We start from the raw sequence: 23737 nt of genomic DNA, 5'->3' as shown, positions 1-23737 counted from the left end.
GTCCATATATAAAGGACACTCCCAAAACTATGACAAATCACATAGAACACTGTAGAAAACACGAGAAGCAACTTGCAGCTTAAGATGTAACATTAACTTGTAAAAACAACTAAAGTGGAAGCCTACTCAGACTATGCCTGGCTTAAGACAGACATTCTTATAAAATGAAGCATAACCTGTTAGCAAAACTGGTTGGAATTCATATAGCTATTATAAAGGAATTAGAATAGAAAGGAATATAAAAAAATATTTATAACAAACTGCAGTGCATGTATGACTTGCCAATCTAGTTAGCTGTGGTACCAGGGAAAATGGGAGTGTAAGCAAATCTCATGTCAGTTTTTCGAAAGGAAATCCAAGGTGTTTGTGCAAACCAGTAAGTCTAACTTTTGTAAAAGAGTAAAAATTTGAACAGTGATGAAGTTTTTAAGGCTATATGTACATGCAGTATAATAAGATAGGTCTGATATAGCTTCTGTGAAAGGAAGTCACGTCTCGCAAGTGTTATTTGACTTCTTTGAAGGGTGTAGATAAGGGTGTGTGGGTGAATGTAATGCACTTGAATTTCAGAATCCTTTTGGGGAACTAACTGGAAATATAAAAGAAAGAAAATAAGCTCTATGGGATAAGGTGGGAATGTTAAAAGGTGAGAAACAAAGGGTAGGATTAAATGGTAAGTTTTCAAAAAAAGACCAATATCTAAGCATGTATATAAAATAGTTGATCCTAAATAAGTCCTTGCCACTCAACAGATAAATCTTGGTGTTCTTATGAAAAGTTCTCTGAACACATCAATTCATTACTGAGCAGACATCAAAAAGGAAAATACATGATGGAAATCATGGAGAAGGAACTGCAGAGAAAGCAGAAAATATTTTATTTTATGAACTCATACTTAGCATCCTAAATATTTCATGCAATTTTGGCCAATGTGTCTTACTTACAAACAAAAAAAAAAAGAATGCCTTTGCCCCAAATGTACTACCATCAAATTTAAATAGAGTATGAAGATAATTATTGATGTAGAATTGCTAAATAGCTGAGCTTTTAAATTAGGTTAGAATTCTACATCTTGTAAAATAATGGTAAATATGGTTAAGCCAGTGCATAGCAGTAGGATATAATTATAGTTTATTTAATGCCCCTTATGCTAGTAGCAATAAGCTTATAAGAGAGAAGAAAGACATTGTGGAAGGAAAACAATTGAGGCATTCGGAAAAGGATTAGGTACCTCATAAGTATTTAGGTTCATTTGCAACCATTAAATGGGAGAATTAAATGCAAGCTGTGGTCACATAAAAACCCTGGTTATGTAAGGGTAGAGATCAGTTTGTATTTCGTTGTTACATTCTCTCTGGACGCATTTGCTGCTGGTCCCAGATAAAAAATACTGAACCAGGTTGTCTTATTCAGTTGATCTGGTTTTATAAAGAATTAGATAGATTAAGATAGATTGCCAAGAATTTAAGCTTTCTGGTACAGGGATAAACATGATGTAACTAAAAGTAGTAATTGTATACTAAAAAAGTATATTTCCTTCAAGTTTTAACCTGAGATTGTCCCAAGAATGCACTATAAATCAGCAAATTCTTCTGAAAGTTTGAATTATCAGAGTAGTATCTCCTGATAATATGGAAAGGCTTGGCTTTTGGTGGGAAATAATCACTATACACTGGTGTGTGCAAAACAGATGGAACTGACAGGCTGTCCCTCTTTAAAGTTAACTGTGGTACCTCCTCTGCTGTAATGTCATGTGCAGTGGTACAGCCATAATATGAACCAGTTGCACAAAATTATTTCAACTATAACAGGAAAAAGAACAACCAAAAAAAAAAAACTTAAAACATCCCAGTGTACTGAGATTTGGGAGGTGTAATTGTGTAATTAGTTAAAATTACTGTACTTATTGATGATAACATAGGGGAGTTTGTTACTAGTAGTTGAATTTAATAAGCCTTTAAAAAAAAGAAAAGGTGTATTTAAAAGTTTGTTGAGACATGTTTATTTCTCTCTGAATATATTTTTTTAAGGTCGTTGAAGGATGTGCCTGGTTATTTGGGACAGTCACCTTGAAATATGTAACTTCTTTAGTGCTTGGAATAGCTGATGATGTAAGTTCTCTTATCTGAGTATCTGGTTGGTGTCTTTCAAAAATTTAAATAATATTTTGATTTTTGGCATCTTAATGACATACTCTTCTGAAATTCTAAGATTTGTTTTGCAGAAATGGGGGATCTGTTGCGTATTTGCTTTCTCATTCATTATGTATTACCACTTTGAGATATTACCAAACTTAGTGAAAAGACAAATGTTTTTATTATTGAGTTAGTAAATGCTCTGTCTTTGTTTTTAAGTGTGGATTTATAGATCCTTGTTTATTTTGGATATCTTCTACCTACATATTTTCTTTATTTACTCAGTTTCTTAGTTCACTTCCTTCTGAATCTAATTTTTAAAATTACAGTTTTGAAATGATTGTTGTAACTAGGGCTCCTCACTTCACTTCAGCCCCCTTATCGTCAGATTCTACTGTTAAAACCATGTCTGCAGATGTGTGTCAAGGGGCAAAAGATGGGAAGCTTGTATCTTAAAATATGAGCATGCAAAACTATACTCTTGCTGAACCCAGTTGCAATGGTAGCACCCCTTTTCTGCTGCTTTCTACCTTTTATTTAACACAGTCTGATCTGTGTTACGCTCAAAGATGTCATTTAATATACCAGAAATAGATTTTTGGTGCTCTTATAACTGTATTGGAAATGATATAAACTTCTGTTCTAATTAAAAATATTTCTCATATACCTTTAAACTAGTTTGTTGTGGAGAACAGAACAATTTCTGCTTACGACAGTTTGTTTTTTTTTCCTGTATATCCTACCAGGCTCATATAGGAAAAATATTAAAATCTAAATTTATTGGCTACAAGGATTTTGATACATTAATGTATACCTGTGCTGCAGAGTTTGACTTCATGGAAAAAGAGGTAACTTGATCAAAATAGATGATTATGGAAGAGGAAACTTTCTGTTTTATCTTAAGTTATAACTTAAAACGCCTTGCGAGCCATAATCTCCTACTGCCATCATAAGTTCAAGTGCTTACTCGTGAAGTTAGAGACATTAACGAACTTAAGCTAAATTTAACTGGTTTTATTGCTTTTCAATAAACTAAAAATAAATCTGTTTTGATTTGGGGTCTAAGAAATGTGCTTGCTTGAATGAAAGAAGTGTTTGCTCAGGGATAAAGAAAGATTACAGTTCTGCAAACTTAAGATTTTATGTTGCTCTCAGTAACTGGTTTTGCGTGTAAAAATGTACTGAGCTGCAAGGGTTTCGTGTGGTAGATTTAGACTAAAGAAGAGCGTTGAAACTTCTTAATGTGGCATTAGTATACTTTTTTTTTTAGTTCATCAGTATCTAGATATGAATTTAGAATGCTTATATTAACAGGTTACTCAACCCGTAGTGATCATGTTCAGATGAGACAGAATCTACTTTTAGTCTTTGGGTGGCTTGCCAAAGGGAATAATTTACTAATTACTGGGAATAATTTACTAATGACCCTAGTATTATGACCTCTAGTGTGATTGCTGGGTGGAGTTTAAATCTGAGTTTCTTGAAGCTTGCTTTGTTCTTGTTGAATGTTTACATTTAGTACTTTTTATGTGTTTTTTCTTTAAACTGACCATTGAAGTAATTATAGGTGAATGGAAAGCAATTAATGCAGTTAATTTCTATTGTAGACTCCAGTAAGATACACAAAGACTCTGCTGTTACCAGTTGTTGTGGTGGTTTTTGGAGTGATCATCAAAAGAGTAAGTGATTGATTTAGTGAATCACCTTTACCCTGCATTTACTTTTTAAGTTTTTTGAAGGAATCACTATTTATTTTGAGATGGGAAGAAGTTAGTGTAGTGGGACAGGGAGGAAAAAGGAGTTGAAAAATCTCATGGCTTGAGATAAAGATAGGGAGATCACTCACTGTTTTACTGTCATGAACAAAACAGACTTGAATTGGGGAAGATTAATTTAATTTATTGTCAATTAAAAATAGAGTAGGATTCTGAGAAACAAACTAAAAACACCTTCCCCTTATCCCCACCCCCTTATTTCCAGGCTCAATGGGTCCCTCCCACAGGCTATTATTCTTTAAGAACTACTCCAGTGTGGATCCTTTCCATGGGGTACAATCCTTCAAGGCTGCAGCTCCTGCCAGGGGAACCTGCTCATGTGTGGGCTCCTCTCCGCGAGCTGCAGTTCGTGCCAGGAGCCTGCTCCTGCATGGGCTCTCCATGGGTTGCAGCTTCCTTCAAGGCACATCTACCTGCTCTGGCATGGCATCCTCCATGGGCTGCAGGTGCATATCTGTTCCACCATGGACCTCCATGGGCTGTAGGGGGAAAACCTGCATCGCCATGGTCCTTTCCACAAGCTGCAGGGGAATCTCTGCTCTGGCACCAGGATCACCTCCTTCTTCTCCTTCCCTGACCTTGGTATCTGCAGGGTTGTTGCTCTCCTGTTTTTCTCACTGCTCTCTTAAAGCTGCTGCACAGTGTTTTTGCCTTTTCTTAAACATCTTATCAACAGAGGTGTCACCAGCGCCACTGATGTGTTCAGCTTTGGTCAGTGGTAGACTTATTTTGGAGCTCTGTCTGACATGGGAGTAGCCCATGGTCTCTTCTCACAGAAGCCACCCCTGCAACTCCCCTGCTAACAAAACCTTGCCACATGAACCCAATAGAGTTAGATAAAATACATTTTTTTCAAACATATTTGCTTAAAATTCTGTATTCCCGTTACATAGATTTTTGCAGAGATCCAGTCCTGAGTAAGTGGCAAAACTTGCTTTGATGTTAAGTGCCAAAAAATTTTCTGTCACTTAGCTGATGAGTACCATAACTGAAGTTTATAACTGTTTTTGTAAATTCGATTATGTGTAATTTGTGTAAAAACAACTTACAGTTTACACAGGAACAGATGGGATAACTGCTAACTGCCTGGCTAATTAAACATCCGCAAAAAGGATTTTTAGCTAAAACGTGGCATGTCTTTATCTTAGCATTATCTCAAAATGAGATTACTCAGGTGTAATTTAATTTAGCAAATGTTGAAAATGCTTTAGAATGCTTTTGAATGTTTATTCATATTGTTTGTTGGCTCTTGCTTTCTTCAGGTAATTAAATATGTTATGTGGGCCTTATCTAAGGCAGGCCAAAATGAAAGGTAAATATTGCTTTTTTTTTTAATGTAAAACTGAACTTCCAGCAGAAAGTTTATTTGATTTGCTGTATACTAAATAATTCAGAATTCTACATTATGTTGGTCCTTTTTGAAGGGTAAATTATGTATAGTTCAGTAACTGAATGGCTTGGATATATAATATGTGGTGGTTTTATAGGTCATCTAAAATGAAGTTTAGCTGCTGAACGTAGTTTTAGACATCTTGACCCTCTTATCCCCAAATTTTGTTTAATTATTTGTTTTTCTGTTCTGTTCCTACACCAATGTTTGTTTATGTGCCTATTCACTTTTCTCCTATAAATAGTGAATGCAAATTCTTTCTCATTATTTTTTTCCAGCTTATAAAGATATGAGTTTCATCTATAGGAAGGGTTCCCAACTGTATTCATTTTATTTTCTAAATATCTGTAATACATGCTCTACCTGTCACAGCCATTTAGCATCACTTGTTGAGCAATTCAATTTGTCCAACTGAGTGTTGTCACTTCCTGACATATCTTTTGTTTCCCCCTTTTTTTTAATTACTAATCATTTCAGTGATCTCTGCTTTCCATAGTCTAACAGCCATTATCAAAATATCAACAGATGTGAGCAGGATTCAGCATCTTGTCTTCACTGATGTTTTTGGAGGCCCACATACATGATTTTGACTCTTTTCACATTTATATTTCCTTCTGAGAATCTAGTAGTACCTCAATAAATGGCTCTTTTTTTGGTACTAGTACTCCACCTCTTCTATGTTACTGAAGTTTCATTCTCTAAGAAAGATGTTCTATATATGAAATAATTAATGGAAGTAATTAAAAAACCGCTAAAATTAATTTTCAGATTTCCAGATAGATATAGAGATTGAGGAGGATAGTTACTGATTTGCAGTATATTTCAAAGCTTGCTATAGAGGTGAAAAAAATCTGTGCAGGTGCTGACTCATGCTTACTGGATTAGTTCTGTTGTCCAGAGCCCCTATAGATGACCTCAAAGTAAAACTAGTACTTCCATAGTACATAAACAAATAATGTGATTTTCTATTTTTTTTTTTTCAGAGAGGAACGTTTTAACCATGGTGAGGTAAGGTTATTTTTCTGCATAATTTTATTTGTGTGTTAATGTGAATACTCGAAATACAGGTTGCAATGGTGTGACCCTGTTACGTGGTTTATTTGAAGGTATTTGCATCTTTTATTCCCTCATCTTAAATTGGATCCTGTACAACACCAGAATAACTCTGGAATGTTGAACAAAAAAATACACAAGCCAACAGTGGAGTGGTAGTGCAGGAGAGGAGTCTTGGGCTTTTGCTGTAGCAATACAGAAAGACACTGAACTTACACTGGACCTTCCATTTTCCCCATATAGACTGAGAAGAAGAAAGAGTTTGGTTCCTTTACTGGGGCTTCACATGTTGAAATTCTGATTTGAAATATGGTATAATGAAAGTAATTCTACACGTAGTTATTTAATAAAATTATGCAAAAAAATAATTGAATGGCAGCTTTCTTACATGGTTTCTTTATTTGTAATTAAGACAGCAAGGACATGCAAAACTTTTTTAACAGCAGTTTATTTCTGGTTTGTGGTATGAGAGAAATCTCATGCCATTCAAAATATGATAATCAGTTAGATAAAAGCACTGATTGCAAAGATGCTTCTAGGATTTACCACAGCCCTTTCACAAGTAACATAGATTTAATGTTAGGAGTAGTGAGTGACATCTCTGCTTTTTAACCATTTTGGAGAATAATAAAGCAAGCTGCCTGTGGTGGTGTGAGTACTAAGGATGGTTTTATTTGCTTATTTCATGCTATATTTAGGTATTAAAATAACAAGGTCTCCTCAATTCTATAAAGAAGTTACACAAGAAATTTTATGTTATTGCCTGTTTATGTTTCAGGGTCTTTTGCATAGCTAGCCATTTCTCCATTGCTTTTTGCTTTTTAATGTTTATATTTCCTGTTGTTCCGTACCTTAGCATACTACATACACTTGAGAAAAAAGATAACAGAAAGTCCTTATCACTATCTGAAATGTGAAGATCTTTACTTTGGCTTTGACTTCAACTCTTTCAGACAAGTTCATCATTTAAGTTGTACTGAAAATGAGATTGTATATTTAAGACACAAATGAAAAGTATGCAAACATTATGCTTTTGTGTGTTTTCTCTTTTGCAGCTGGTATACCATGCATTGCAGCTGTTGGCGTACAGTGTCCTAGCAATTTTAATCATGAGACTAAAACTGTTTTTGACACCACATCTATGTGTTATGGCTTCCTTGGTGTGTTCAAAACAGGTAAGGACCTTTTTTCAATCCTGTAGCTATCTCAGTATTTACATTATTCCTCAGATATTTGTCCTAAAGCAGTTTTCTGTGTGTGTAATTGCTGAATCAGAGTGTACCAGTTAAAAATAAACCAGATTATAACGCCTGTCAAAAATATGATAACAGAAGTTCCATTTTCCCTTCTCCCCAAATAAAGCAAATGTCTTATTTTATGCAACTTGTCTAGTTAAATTATTATATGAGTAATATGCTGTATATTGAGCTTGAGTTTAGGGAGACATGCACTGGATTTTACCGTATTTAAACACTTCTATGCCATTGCAAGTTTATCATCTATTAATGTTACCCAAACAGTGTTTGACTTTTTTTACACTGTGTTTTCACAGCCCTTTAGAGCTCATTGCCTTGCATGTTTCTTGTGTATTAATTCTTTCCAGAAGCACAGGTTTGAAGTCTTGCGTGTTGAAAACATTTAAGCCTTAAAAATCAAAAGTCAGATATATAACTCAGATTTAATTTTCCTAGCTTGAAATAATCTGTAACATAAATACTTACTAGATTTTCTCCAGATACAAAAGACCTTAGAATTGGCTTTCTGTGTTTTTAGTGTCTATGTTTTTGAGAAGTGAACTTGATTGAATTTCTATCTAAATAACTGTTTTAGAAGCTTTGCAGTTGCGGCAAAAGTAGGGTATAAGCAGTCCTTTGACTAGGAAGGAGGCAGGGAGGTAGCTTGAAAGTACCCCAGTGGTCAATACTGGGTCCAGTCCTCTTCAACGTCTTTGTTAATGGTCTGGATGATGGGGCAGAGTGTACTTTCAGCAAGTTTGCTGCTGCTACAAAACTGGGAGGAGTGGCTGGTACACCAGATGGTTGTGCTGCCATCCAGAGAGACCTCAACAGGCTGGAGAAATGGGCTCACAGGAACTTCATGCAGTTCAACAAAGGGAGGCACCAGAGTCCTGCACTTGAAGACGAACAATGGCAGGCACCAGTGCATGCTGGGGACTGACCAGCTGTGAAGCTGCTTTGCAGAAAAGGACCTGGGCTTCTGGTAGACACCAAGCTGAACGTGAGCCAGCAATGTAACCTTGCTGAAAAGCAGGTGGGGCTATCCTGGGCTGTGTTAGGAGTGTTGCCAGCAGGTCGAGGGTTGTGATCCTTCTCCTCTGTTCAGCACTGGTGAGGCCACAGCTGGAGTGCTGGGTTCAGTTCTGAGCTCACCAGTACAAGAGAGGCATGGACATGCTGGAGAGAGTCTAGCAAAGGGCCACGAGGCTAATTAAGGAGCGGATCTTGTATGAGGAAAGGCTGAAGGAGCTGAGACTGTGCAGTCTGGAGAAGGCTCAGGGGAATCTTATCAATGTGTAAAAACACCTAAAGGGAGGGTGTAAAGAGGATGGAGCCAGGCTCTTCAGTGGTGCACAGTGGCAGGACCAGAGGCGATGGGCACACACTGAAACACGGGACATTCCCTCTGAACAGGAAACGCTTTTTCACTGTGAGGGTGACCAAGTGCTGGCACAGGTTGCCTAGGGAGGTTGTGGAGTCTTCGTCCTTGGACATGGTCCTTGGCAACTGGCTCTAGGTGGTCCTGCTTGGGAAGGGGTGCTGGACCAAATGACCTTCAGAGGTCCTTTCCAACCTCGTCCATGCTGTGATTTTTGTAGAATGTGTTATTTACATTACTCAAAGTAAGTATCTCACGTTGAGGGAAAGATTATGATTAATAGTGAGCTGGGCTTACTAAGATAAAAACAAATTGGGAAGATGAGATTGGGAACTCTTGAAAATGTCTATATGGAGAACATCACTATGAACATGAGTGGGAGAAAGAATCCAGTGCTAAGAATTGTTGCAGACAGGAAGTAAAAGAGAAAAATGTTCGATAGAGATGGGAAGCTAGCAACGGCTGGGGAAGAAAATTAGGATTTTAAAAAGAAACCTGAGTCATGAGGTTTGCTGTTCTTGAAAACTGAAGAAATACAAGAATAACATTACAAAGTTTGGTACTCAAAATCTGAGGTGCCAGAACCAAGGGTGTAGGTACAACCTTTTTCTGGCTACCTTGTGCATAATGCAGTATGGTACAGACTATAATGCCTGATAGATATTGTTTTTCCCAGAAAATAGAGTTGCTTCCCTGGATGTTCTTTCAGGGAAGGACAGTTCTTGATAACGCTGGACAGGCTACACAGTATCAGTTGGCTTAAGTGTTGTGCTCGTCACTTTCTTGATGCCTGTTTTGTTTTTTGTCATAGGTAAAAGTGCTGAGTGTTTGCCAACATCAAATGAATCTGTACAGTGAACATATAGAATGCTAAAAATGTGTCAAAACTCTTTAAAAAGTAACTTTATCCGCCTTGTAACTAACTATTGGGACTTCAGAGAAATTTAATTTTCTCTACTCTTGATATTCTGTACAGTTCCCAGGTGTTCTTATAATATTTCCCAGTTTTGTGTTAGTTGAAGTATTGCTGTCCTCTTAAGTAGTCTAGCTGTTTAAGTAACAGTAGTTACACTGTGGTTAAATTTTTCTAAGGTAACTTTCACAAGGTGTCTCTGAGTAATTTGAAATGAAGGTGCTTTTCACAAGTTGGAAAATCAAAAAAGAGAAAAAAGTCTATTTTCTTCTAACATGCAATTTCTAGAGAACAATTATAATATAAATGAATTCTGTCCAAAGTTAATTTGTTATTAATTATTATTTTATCTGTGTGTTCCTAGAATAAAATTGATGGGCTTTTCTGCCTTCTTATTGAATTATTTTGTAGAATTTTCCAGTGGCTGAAATTCAGAACTACAGTTATTTCTGTATTTTGTGCTACGGTAAAAGGCCTTTCAGCTTTCTAAAAATTGAAACAGAAAAAATCTGAACAGCTTTATTTTGCTGTATGGAGAGAAATAATCTCTGAAAAATAATAAAAAGTACCTGGCTGAAAGTAATGGCTGAAAGATGAGATGCTAGGAATGGTTTCTATTAATATGTAGCCTCATTTGCTTTTTTCCACGTAATAAGTCAGCTACCACATGGCAAATTAGTAAAAGTTTTCAGCTGGTGATTTTTTAATTTCTTTTTAAAAATCACCTGAGTAATAGTACTACAGTAATTTATCCTGGATCTTTGTGGTTTTTGTTTTAGTACTGCAACTAAGGTCATCAGGCCAGTTAATGAAAACTGGTGCTTTTGGTAATCATTGCATTTTGGATCTTAGAAGATGCCACACGTTACCACTGCGTAAATATTGGAAGAAGGACAGTTTCAGAGTATTTAATCAATATTTCCTCTGTTTCCAACTGCATTTTGGCCCTGTGGTCATCCTGGTGTTTCCTGTGGTTGTAGAGCAAGAGTAAGCTGCTTAGGAAGCTAAAAATGCTGATGATAACTGCTTCTGGGACCTGCCCTTGTTGGGCCAGGTGGCTGAGGTCCAGTGACCTTTTCTTCCTCCTTTGCAGCATCATGGAGGCTTGAAAGAAATAGGTCTTGAATGCTAGGGAAGGAAAGGCTTTAGATTACTGCAGTTTGGACAGTTGTTTTGTGCAGAAGATAAATGACCAACTGCCCCATATAATGAGGCCTGTGATTATCCTGGCCCTGGCTTGGGCCTTAGGAGAAGTACCTACCTGTGTTTGAGAGTACCCCACATTAGATGAAAATGTAAGTAAAAATAAGATCGATTCCCTTGTCTTGTTATCAGTGAAAGTTCTTTTGCCTGTTCGGTGTACTCCCTAGGTTGGTGCTGATTGATACCTGTGAAAGACAAGCCGGATTTTTTCTAGTCTGACTGATGTACACTTTCTTTAGTAGGGAGCGGCTGGTAATCCTCCAGGGAATGCATGGCTGGCTTCAGCACGAGAGAGAAGCGCTGGTCCATAAGGCAGCTGAGCCACTATCGATCAGATCACTTCTAAGGCTGCTCTGACTTAAGCAAGCGACGGGATAAGAAAGATCCTTATTTTTTTTGTATTTTCCTGAAAATATCAAATGGATTTTAGGGAGGTTTTTGTAGTATTTTGAGGTTGAAAACTCTGACCGTATGTGCAATATCGATTCAGAAGAATTGCTAAGATGGAAGGAGATGAGAAGGGGAAGATGAGACTTGGAACCAAATGATTGATTAACACTCAGTACATTTATCATTATGGAAGTTTCAGATGCTTGCATAAAGAATAAGTTAATAAGCAGCAATTTATTTTTACAGATGCAAGAAAAATTTAAGCAAATTTTTTAGGTCGAGAGAGGTTCTCCTTCCCCTCTACTCTGCCCTGGTGAGACCACATCTGAGAGAGTCCAGCACAGGGCCACGAAGATGATGAAGGGAGTGGAGCATCTCCCTTATGAGGAAAGGCTGAGGGAGCTGGGTCTCTTTAGCTTGGAGAAGAGGAGACTGAGGGGTGACCTCATCAATGTTTATAAATATATGAAGGGTGGGTGTCACGAGGATGGAGCCAGGCTCTTCTCGGTGACAACCAACAGTAAGACAAGGGGTAATGGGTTCAAGCTGGAACACAAGAGGTTCCACTTAAATTTGAGAAGAAACTTCTTCTCAGTGAGGGTGATGGAACACTGGAACAGGCTGCCCAGGGAAGTTGTGGATTCTCCTTCTCTGGAGACATTCAAAACCCGCCTGGATGCCTTCCTGTGTAACCTCACCTAGGTGTTCCTGCCCTGGCAGGGGGATTGGACTAGATGATCTTTTGAGGTCCCTTCCAATCCCTAACATTCTGTGATTCTGTGTATCTAGTTATCTCATTGTCATTGAAATCCACACTGTCCTCTAGCAGTCCATGAAAGTCTATCTGCGGTGGCATGTTAGTGTTACTAACTAGTTTATTTTGAGGCTATACATAGATAATGTGTTTAATCAGATGCCTTTCAAAAAATATCCTTTCATTAGTGAACAGTCAGGCTGAGATGGACATTTTTAACACAAAAAATGAACAAACAGGCGAAATTATTCTGCACATGGAAAAGGAATTTTGTACGTTGTGTTCTTTCAGCCCATTGAATGAATCTGTGTATTTTCTGTTACCTCAGTGTTGAAGCTTGTGGCACCTGATGGACAACAAAATTGGTGACTGTTTACATCCACACATTTCCTCTTTCTGTTAGGAGGAGTTACACTGTCATGAGTGGACATTTTGAAAACAAAGAAAAATAGCTGGAGAAAGACTTAAATTCATTTGACAAAAAAAAAATAAAACCCCCTGGATTGATATAGAAACATAAGGAACAGTATCCCATAAAATAAATGCTTCTTTTGCCTTGCACATATGTTCGACCATTCTAGGCTCTTTATGTAAAGAAAATAGTGGTAAATTTAGATACGTCAAACTTTAATGAGTTTTTATAAAAGCATGATAGGAATGTGATTTTCTTTAATTGGAAAAGCCATGGAACTCAATAAAGAATCCAAAGTTGTAACATGTTCTTGAAGTGAGTTTTTTGCAGCTGTTGGTATAAAGGAGGTTTGCTCGTGTAGAGCAGCGTAAAAATGAGTTAATTTCCCCTCATCCTTCCAGACCTACACAGTGATCAGGCGTATTTGGTACACGAAGTTTCCCTAGATAGTATTGCTGTTCTTGCTAGAGTGTTTAGGAAGTCTTTGAGGATGGGAGTAGCGTACACTATATTTTTGGAGAGGTGGCTTGAGAGTTTTAATAATCTAAAGTAGTTTACTATTAGTTTATAGCAAAGATGACATACACTGCCTAATTGGTGTAGTCAGCCTAGTGGGAGGTTTCAGAAAATTTTATTTTATTGTTTCATGCTTTAATGAAAAAAAAAAAAATGGGTTAAGGTACTCCGAATGAAATGTATTTATTTAGTGCAGGTTTAATATTTTTGAAATGTGAAGGCTTCTAATTAATGATAGCTTGGGAAAAAAAAAGTAATTCATACTTTCTCTTATTTATGATTTAGGTCAGATATGGATGAGATAAAGTGTTCTTGCTCAAACTAAACTTCAACATAGCAAATTTGGTACTTCTTTAATTACCCGTTTCACATATTTATGAGTATTTGCTTAGTGCCTCCAGCAGACTATCTTTAGGAAAAAATGCCAGGGCCATCTTTTCACTTCAAGAAAGGGAAGAGTAGGATATAAAGCAACATTAACTTTATATCGCCAAAGTCTGCCTTTCTGATGTATTTTCAGAAGTTTGCAGTACAATCTCTAATCCATATACTACAGCTAGAAACTCTTGATGTAAATAGGAGATAAAATACTGTAAAAGTGCAGCTAGCATTATTGAATCATCTTTACTTGCAGAATTTGACATTTGAACTATAACTTTAAAAGCTGCATTAATGTCAATTTTCTTTTTATTGTAAAATCACAAATATAATGCTCTATATTCAGTAAACATTAACATTTCTTCTGAGGTCTCACTGAAGTTTAGTCGAAAAGCAATAGCAGAGACATTTCATATTGTAATATATATTAGGCTCCTTATAGAGAAATAAAAATTAATTGTTCTGCATACAATATTACAGAATTGTTGTCTAGAAATTAATCAATTCTTGCGTTTCAGTTGTTTGGATGGCTCTTCTGTAAAATCCAGCCCAAAACATTGGTCTTTGCTATTTTAGCATTGATGGCAATAGAGGGATCAGCAAACCTTCAAACTCAGTGGAACATCATGGGAGAATTTAGCAATTTGCCACAGGAGGAACTTTTAGAGTGGATAAAAGTCAATACCAGACAAGGTAAACTATTTAATAATGTATGATCTTCCCCATTTACTGTGACATGTAATTATAGAACTTGATGTGAATAACTGCAGAGGTATTGCTACTATCTGTGGCTTTGCCTTGGGACCATCCTAAAGCCATGGTTTGGTCACATATATTTGTCCATATAGAAGCCCTCTCAAATGAAAAAAAACACCAAAAGCTTGCTTTGTTCCTCAGGCTGCCAGTCTGGATGTTCTAGCAACTGGTGTAGTATTTCTACAACATGAGTGGTTTTGCAAAATCCAATTAAAATAGGTCCATGACCATCATTTTGCTAAAGAGAATTAAAACTATGCGTGTTGTGGTTGCACTCATCCTTTTACTAAAATGAGTAAAAGTGTCAGAAAACTAGCTGGAAATGAAGTAGTTACCTTTTTAGCAGGAAAATACTTTCAAGCCAAAGTGGACTGAGATTTTGTTGCTCATTTAACAATGGCGTAAGATGTGACAAATAAAAACTTGTTGTCATAATGAATATGTTATTCTACCCATTCCAGAAAAATAAGATATATTTAATCTCCATTCTTAGATGTTTAGTTATCTAATTACTTATGTTGAGTTCCAGGTTTAAAAAAAAAAGTGATTTTTGTCCATCTCCTGTTGGTGACATTTAAGGCCTTTTCAAGGATAGTACCCTATCCTCTATGTTTTTCTACAGTACTACTGTTTAGATATTTGAAAATTGCTTCTGTGCTTTTACTGATTGATTCTTCATTTCAAACATGCCTTTCATTCTGTATTTCAGATGCAGTTTTTGCAGGAGCAATGCCTACAATGGCAAGTGTTAAATTGTCTACACTTCGTCCTATTGTAAATCATCCTCACTATGAAGATGCAGGATTAAGGTAAAGTTCAAAGCTGAGGATTTATTTTTATTTTCTACTAATTCTCTTAATGTTGGTAATATACAGTAGGAATGGCATCACTTTATATTGTAAAATTTGTTAAAATCCCAGAGAACTTGATTTGTTATTTTAGTCAGATTGAAAACACATGCAGTATTTCTTCAGGATTTGAGTTCATCAGAAAGGATATACTATAGGATAGATATGGCTTCAAACTTATATACAAAAAATCAGAATATAATGATGGAATTGGAATGAACATATAGTATTCTTTCTTCATTCTAGTTACTCCTGACATTGTAGACAGGCTTGATTTCCCCCCGCCCCCCACCCTCTCTCAAGATAGCCAGTTTAGTTATTCCTATTGGCACTCTGTGATTGGTTGTCATTTTTTCCATGATAATATATCTAATTATTGAAATATTAAGACTAGTTGAAATTGAAATTTTATAATGGAATTACTGAGTTTTGTACTTTGCTGTTTTCAAAATCAGGATTTTTTTTTAACTGAAATTGATTTATCTGTAAAGGTCATGAATTTAGTTTTTAAAATTTTAATGTCGTAGCATCATTTCGGGGTAATTTGGTAAAACTGGTTAAAAAAACCAAACACACACGCACAAACCCAAAATCAACCAAAACAAAACAACGACAACAAAAACACCACCCAAAAAACCCCCAACGAGAAAACAAGATCGAGAGGGATAAAGGAGAAAAGGAGGGGATTCATTTTACATGCCTTATGTCCTTACTTCTGTTTCTGGTATTAACTGCCTTTCACTTTTGGTCAGCCCTGAATTGGTCAGGCAGTTGGACTAGATGATCATTGTAGGTCCCTTCCGACTGAAATATTCTATTCTGTTCTGTTCTAAAAATATAGCACAGGACACGTTTGTGGAAAATAAGCTAGAGATGATACAGTATCAGAAAATGAGCAGGAGCTAACGATGTCATGCTTTCCATAATCAAAGGAGGATATTACTGGGGAATATAAACAGGATTGTGGTTTACAAGTGATGATTTTGCTTGATTCAGCATAGGCAGACACCAGGTCTTGCACTCTGCATTTTAAAAAGTCCAAATGAGGGCAATGAGTATGACCTTTTGTGGGGAGATTGGGCAGCTGATTTCTACTGAACACCTCCATTCCAAGCAAGTTTGTTTCTAGCCGTGAATATTATATGGTGAATGCATTGCTTTGACATCTTTACAGTTTCTTTTCACGTTAACCATGGATCATGTTACAAGTTGTCTCCTGCCGGAGAAAAATCAAGGGGTGGTATACATTGTTCTTGGAATCATATTTGTGAAAAAATAATCACATTAAAACAAATGGCACTATTCATTTAAACTTTTAGTCTAGTTGTCTGGTGAAATAAAAAGCTTTCCTGTCCAATCTAAAGTTAAACCTTACATTTTCATGCTATGTTGCTAGCTAACTTTTACATTTTCTCTTTTTGAAGGGCCAGAACTAAAGTAGTGTATTCCATGTACAGTCGAAAACCTGCAAAAGAAGTAAAAAGAGAACTGATAAAACTAGGAGTAAATTACTACATTCTGGAAGAGTCATTATGTGTAAATAGAAAAAAGTGAGTAACCTCTCTCTTTCTGACAGTAATGATATGCTGCTCAAATAGGTATTCTAAGATTCATATCAAGCAGTAATTTTGAAATGTTGATCTGTGCTTTCAAAGTGTCCGAAGTACATTTTTGTCCAGTATCTCCAGAGATTAATAAGTATAATTAACTTTACCCACATTAGCAACCTTGTGGTCTTTGTGTACTTGAGAAGCTGTGTTGTCTGTATTTTTAAACTTCACTGTAAAATATGGAAGAGATTCACAAAGGAAACAAGTCATTATTCTGTGATGGCAAGAGCAGATGTGTGTGTAATGTGTGTAATGAAAGCCTGATATGAATAAAAGGTATTGAGTAAAAGATAGTTTGAACACCAAAATATTATGCTATTTTTTTTTTCTCTTGTTGGACATTAGAACACAGTTAGTTTGGATTTTTGGTTTTATTTTCTTTACATTTAGAATAAAATGAAACTAATCTGTTCTATTTCTTTGCTATTATCTCTGAAAAATTAGAAAATTCTCAGTAATTCTTACTTTGAAATATAACTGTACAGGGAATTGATGTTGGTTATGTGCCTTAATAAAAAGCAAGGAGTTATTACTTTTTTTTTTTTTTTAAAGATGTTTTAATTTCTGAGTTTTCTTTAGAAATGTTAGGAGAGTGAACATCACCCTTCATTTTATAGGAAGTTTTAAGGGTCTCAGTAATGTGTGTTGTATAATCTGAGTTGTTTTATATGCTTCCTCCTCCAGATTTATTCTTAATAATTATGTAACCACAAAAGCAGAAAATTTTACACATTCTCAATACTATTTTTTAAATTACTACTATATTTATTGATTTTTATAATCTGATAAGAATCGCTATGGTAAAGACAAACTTAAAAAAATGTAGATGGCACAATCAAGTATTCATAGGGGAGCTATAAAACAAAGTTCAGCAAGCTGTATGGTTTTTGATAGCATTTCTTCATTTCTCTTTTTGTATTCGTATGTTTTTTAGGCCTGGTTGCAGTATGCCTGAAATTTGGGATGTCGAAGATCCTACTAATAGTGGCAAAATTCCTTTATGTACCCTGATGAGCAAGGTTTCCAGGCCGTATTTCTTCACAGTATTTGAAAACAGCAATTACAGAATCTTGAAGATTCCAAAGGAATAACATTTGAATGGAAATAACCATCAGTCTTTCAACTTTTTAAACTAGTAACTGTAAGAATTCTAAATCAGAAATACCTTTTCTACTAGACTTAAAATGGAAAAATGTGTATTTTATTTTTTACCATTTTAAGTGAGTTCTGAGTATAGAAATATCTTAAACCTAACAGTTTGGATTTCTATTTCAGGGTCAGTCCCTTGAGATTTGCTATGCAAATGATTATATGTTTGCACATTTTATTTAACACTGATCCAAAAAAGTTAAAAGTAGCTATGGAAAGTAACTGCATTTTCAAACCCAATGATCTTGCGAAATGGGACTGTCAGAATGTCTTAGCAAAGCAAGTTTCTTTAAAGCTTTGGTGCTAGCAGCTGGGAACAAAGGAATGGTGCTATAGCGTCTGGCATCACATTTCTAATGTCTCTTTTGTTACCCTTCTCCCTTCTGGACAAGGTGATACTAGAAATTCTCTTAAAAGTCATGCGGTTTCACTCGTTGTGTCTGAGAGAAATACATTTTTTTCTTTGGGAGAATAAAGAACATTTGTCGTTTGGGATCACTTAACACATGCTTTTAAGCTTGCTTTTGAAGTGGAAAAGTTTGTAGGCAGACTTGAAACTTCATTATTAGATGCGTGTTCTTGGAATCTTATTGATATTAAGAAAAAAAAGACTAATAAGGGTAATATTTGCAGTGAGCAATATTTTAGCTTCTCAGTGTCCAAGGATTTTTAGCATTCTTATGCATTCAGAATAAGCTGGCATAATATACGTGAAATTTTTTAAGGGAAAATGCTTTATTCAGGAAAAATCTGTCATAGCCTTAGAAAGATACTAAAAGAAATCCTTCACTGCCTTAACTAGACCTTCAGCGCCTAACTTGATAAGAAATTACTTTCAAAATATGTGCCCTATTTTCTTTCCCCATGTATTAGTTCCTGCCTGGATTTTATCGTCAGCATTAAAGAAAAATGAAATTTCAACCCAATTGTGATATGGATATAGTCAGTTGTGTAGGTGTAAGTGCTCCAACAATATTAGACTGGCTCTGCAGTTTTTCCATCATCTTGGTGTCACATCAATATTACAGGTAATAAAGAATTTAGAGAGTTTGCTTTCCCAGATACCCAGTGCAAGGACACCCTTTAGTTGTTTACTGACTTGATAGACTTTTTGTATGATTATTGCCATTGAGAAGTATCACAGTAATTGTGATTCTGCAGTATAAGACTTCTAAAGTCTGATGTTTCTCTGTATATAATTCATGTTTTGGTTTTGTTTTGGTTTGGTTTTTTTGGCTTGTTCAGACATCAGTCTATTGATATGACTGGTCTTTTTAGCCCTAGGAGCATCTAGCAATGTTAGATGCTATAGGAAACATGCCGATAACAGTGTCAATTAAATGGGAACCTATGATAAAGTAGTAGTGTAACAACTGTTTGGTGTTCTAAGACTACTTATTTTTTTAAAATCTGTTTTATTGAGAGGGTGAGGGAGAATGGCAGAAAATGCATTAGCTTTTTAACTTTTACAGAATAGATTTTGGAAAAATTTCTATAAGGAAACTCAAAAAAGGGCTTTTGGGAAGTCACTTTTTAAAATGTTAATTGAATTCAAGGAAGTGGGGAAAAAATCTTTATATAAACATTGTGACTGACTAGTGTTACAGCACAAAAAGGTACTGTATTTTTATGAAGTTTATGCCAACTGTTGACATGTGCTTATGTGGTTAAATAAAAAAATAAAGAGATGGAAATTGTTCTTATGTTTCTGATGGGTGTTATATTTCTGCTCTTATGTCTATTAAATAAACTGAAATTTAATACAGTTGCCACAGCAGAGATGATTGAAGCTGAACCCTCAACTAAACAATGCACGGAAATGCTTCAGATAATTAAACCAAACTCAGACACATCTTTTTGGCCTCCTTTTTACTTGGATTATCAGTGCAGGAATATGTGAAAAGACAGTGAGAAAATGTCAAATACCCATTAACAAGCAATGTGAACTTGGAAGGCACTTCAAAACTATTCTTTTTTTGTTCTGAGTTTCTAAACGCGGGTAATCAAGAGTGAAGCCCAAATGCTGGTAGAATGAAGAAACATTTAGAAGTTAAGGTTCAAGGACATACTTTAGTAAAAATGCTCCCAATTTGATGAGGAGGCTGTTGTTACTAAGTACATGACCAAACACCATAAATTTTCAGCTTATGTTGAAAAATATGGTGCTATTTCTCTCTTTGAACTGGCCTTAAACCCAAATAATTGTCATCTAATGTTAAGATGATAAAATCAAGTAACGGGAAAAAAAAATGCAATATATGATTGTGGGGAAGAAACACGGCAATTCTTAAATTGTATCATGTTATGAATTTCTTGTAATCTCAGTAATTTCTTGTCATCTCAGTAATTTTCTCTCTATTCCAAAGGAAAGAATTTGAGTTTTAATAATACAACATTTTACACATAGAGCACCATGCTTATCACTGCATCTTGAACCAGAAAACAGAAGTTTGAGATTTCTTAGCTCTCGCTGAAGGTGTTTTACCCTTTGCAAGATCATAATCAACAATAAATCTGTAAATCAAGTAAGTTCATTTTTTTAATATGTGCTGGCCTTGACAGTTTAGGTACAGGATTGGAATACTTCCGTACCTGAAAACAGTTTATATTACATTCTAGTAATATTGGATCATATAGATTTGTCTGTTGGAATGTGAAATAATGCTTGCTTTGAGTGCAATAAATTCCTTCAGTACCATGGGCACAATTATTATACAATTCAGTATTTACCTTTTGATAATTGTGCAAACTAGTATTCAGTATGGAGACCAAATGAGGCACCTCTGTGAAACAAAGATGCTAAGTCCTATCCAGTCGTGCCTTGCGCTTCGTCGTTCTCATCTACCATTTAATAAATACAATTCAGCTTAAATATGAAACTAAATCCATTGGTATCTCCTGGATGTTTATGATAAAGACATGGAGTTCCACTACACAGGACTTGCTCCAAGTGAGGTAAAGAAAACTCCTTCAGCAAAAGCAAATATGTGAGGAAGAGTGTAAACATAGGGTTGTCAGAAATTAGCATTGTTGAACACAATTACAAGATGCAAATTATGTTTTCAGACTGCATTGTGTTGTTTCTATAAATGCTGTTGTCTCACTTAAGTTACATAATGTGAAGGACTTCAGTAGACCAATGTGATATTTTTAAACCCAAAAGAATAAGGTGCTGCTGAGTTGTTTCAGTGGCTGGACAAAGGAATCCAAATCCTAACTGATCGTTGTGCTTTTTTATATAAGCTTTATTGATGTACTGTGAGGAAAGAGTAGGATGGCAGATGTGGTGTGAAAGACTTTACTGTTTGAATATGAATAGTATTCAAATGTTAAAGAATAACTGTACTTTGGGTGAAGTTAAGACAGGGGACATAAAATGGCATGTGGAACTCCTAAATCTGAGAACTGGTCAGTGGTGCAGGAATTGCACATTTCAGTGCTACAATGACCAAATTCTCAACTGTAGCCATACAACATAAGCACTTTTATTTCAGTACAAAGTCAAACATGATAAAATGTACATATCAGAGCTTTAAGTTGACCTGTTGGGTTGGTGTAAAAGGATTTACAGGATTAGGCAGAATCTCCTTCCTTCTCAGCAGGTTGGCTTGTTTCGGATCTTGTGATGTAATTCTCCATATTGTGATGAAATTCATATAGTGGATGAAATTGTCAGTTGTTCAAGTGAGTTCATCATGTACTAGCTCGACAACTTTATTACTTCCTGTTACAGTGTGTATAGAACATTTACTGCCAATAGATCATGAGATAATAGATATCTACAGATTGAATGAATGAATAATACTGCTTCTGTATCTCTCTGGGGACTCAAGCAGGGTAGCCTGCATTTCAGCAGCGATTAGTGATTTCATAAGATAGATACCATACGATGCTAGCTGAGCCTTTGTAAGAATGTCGGGTCAGTTTCCCTGGACGGTGGATCAGGCGTTACAGCTACATGCCGTAAAGACCTCCCCGGCCATGTCAGAAGTGCACGGGAATTCATTTTTTGTAAAATTTCTCATTTTCCTGTTGGGAGTGAAGATATTGATTGATCACTGTGTAAAATGAGTGCAACTGATGGATCCCTGTGGCCGGTCTTCTACTCCATCAAGATTATCAATGTATAAATTGATTCTCGAGTGCAAGCAGCACATGTTTTGCCTATTTGGTGGGAAGGATGTGATCTAGCTTTTAGCTTGAAGAATCTGGAAATGCTTATTGGATCTCATTTAAAGATAATACTGAGCCTGAAAGAGGACAACTTCTAAACGGAAAACTTAACGTCCTTTTGATCTTCATCTGGAAGGAAACAAATCGCTCAAGTTCATTCTTCAGGCTTGACCAAGCTTATTTTCAAAGCCAGTGCCCAAAATTCTTACTTTCACTACTAATTATCACTGTGTTTAGACACCTGAGCAGTATCATCTTTATGTTACTGAGCAACTGGTTGCTCAGCTTCTCTGACTACAAGTCTCTAGGGTGTCTTAGGATGCGGTTAACAAACACTATTTGCAGGCAGTTAATGTTTTGCTGTAAGTATCTCTGCCTGAGTTCTGGAAAAAAAATTCTAGCCTCTTCTGAAGTATTGGCTTTTATAGTTTAACTAATTCTAAAGATTCAACCTTTTTTTTTTTTTTTTGGTCTAAAGGCAGGCAGCAAAGACTGAAAGTACTACAGAACAGGATGCCTCCTGTTTTACCCTGAATTAGCTTTATGATCATGCTTGACTTACTGCTTTGCTTTCTTTTTATGACTACGGAAATAATAAAAATCAAGTTTAGTAGCTGAGTAGAGTAGGAATTCTCGTATTCCTGAAGTATTTTAAAGGCCATTCAACTCAAAACATAAATTGTATTAAAGTGTTAGGAGTAGATGTTTTCCTTAACCTTTGTACCCTTTGGTCTAGATCCTTGCTGGATTTAGCTGCAGCTATCAGGCTACCGGCTGCTGCATACAAGATCTTTGCTTTGATACTTTTTGGCCATTTTCATGTTATCATGTAATTTTAAAGGGTGAAGTATTTTGAGAAGGGAGAAATGGTAACAAGATGGTCAAAAGTAAGCTGAATTCCGCAACTTCTTTATCCAGCATTTTAGTCTTAAGAGCTTACTACCCTCAACACTTAAAATCAATCCAATGTTACTCAGCAAGTGGTGCTGTCAGAATCTGTAACTAATTTTTCAACTAACAAGGTCTTGGCTATTTACTTGAAAAGTTGCAGAGTTCTTTCATCCATTTGGGTTTTGCCTGAAATAAAAAGAGACTGTAAAGACGCATTTGAATTAGGAGCCTGTGACATGTATTGCCTTCCTTTGAACCCTCAATGTGCAACCCAATTGATAATTGAATTTAGAAAGAAAACTGTCAGCACTGATGGTTTGTTTTGTAGGATTGTCCTTACACATGAGGAAGTAACAAAGTAATAAAGTTCTAATTGAAATAAATTGAAAAACTTAAATATTTGTAATGTCTAGATACAGCAGGATTGCCAAAAGGAAACATTGTTTCAATAGAATCAGACTGTATTTGGAATGTGCTTTTTCTGGTGTTTTGGTTTGGTTTTGTTTGTTTTCCTTGTTTTTTCCTGTGTTCTATTTCATCTTACACTGTTTCACTTCAATACTGGGAAATGTGATAAAACTGAACAGAATAGAATTGAGCAAAATTGAATAGCTGAAACTTAGAAGTTGTTCGTGTCTTCCAAATGTGACTTTTTTCTAAATACTATCAAAATTCTTGGTTATGCCAATGAACTAGGTGATGGAAACTGTCCATATTAGCTGGTGTTCCTGTACCAGGGTAGTCTTGTCATCATTCTCTATTGCTCTGCAATTCA

At 35.8% G+C, this 23737-nt stretch overlaps 1 protein-coding gene across 1 annotated transcript in view; it reads left to right on the top strand.

Moving 5' to 3' along the window:
* DPY19L1 (dpy-19 like C-mannosyltransferase 1) overlaps nucleotides 1–19581 on the top strand; it is a 46930-nt gene extending 27349 nt beyond the window's left edge. The window contains exons 14-23 of the mRNA XM_065628334.1: nucleotides 2031–2111; nucleotides 2882–2983; nucleotides 3743–3814; nucleotides 5173–5222; nucleotides 6284–6308; nucleotides 7409–7528; nucleotides 14054–14228; nucleotides 15001–15100; nucleotides 16564–16689; nucleotides 17684–19581. Of these exons, the coding sequence (XP_065484406.1) occupies nucleotides 2031–2111; nucleotides 2882–2983; nucleotides 3743–3814; nucleotides 5173–5222; nucleotides 6284–6308; nucleotides 7409–7528; nucleotides 14054–14228; nucleotides 15001–15100; nucleotides 16564–16689; nucleotides 17684–17840 (1008 nt within the window). The 3' untranslated portion in view covers nucleotides 17841–19581. The remainder of the gene's footprint in view (nucleotides 1–2030; nucleotides 2112–2881; nucleotides 2984–3742; nucleotides 3815–5172; nucleotides 5223–6283; nucleotides 6309–7408; nucleotides 7529–14053; nucleotides 14229–15000; nucleotides 15101–16563; nucleotides 16690–17683) is intronic.
* The last annotated feature ends 4156 nt before the right edge of the window (nucleotides 19582–23737 follow it).

This window comes from Caloenas nicobarica, chromosome 2, assembly GCF_036013445.1.
Source record: "Caloenas nicobarica isolate bCalNic1 chromosome 2, bCalNic1.hap1, whole genome shotgun sequence".
Lineage (NCBI taxonomy): Eukaryota > Metazoa > Chordata > Aves > Columbiformes > Columbidae > Caloenas > Caloenas nicobarica.
This window is presented reverse-complemented; position numbering and strand designations above follow the sequence as displayed.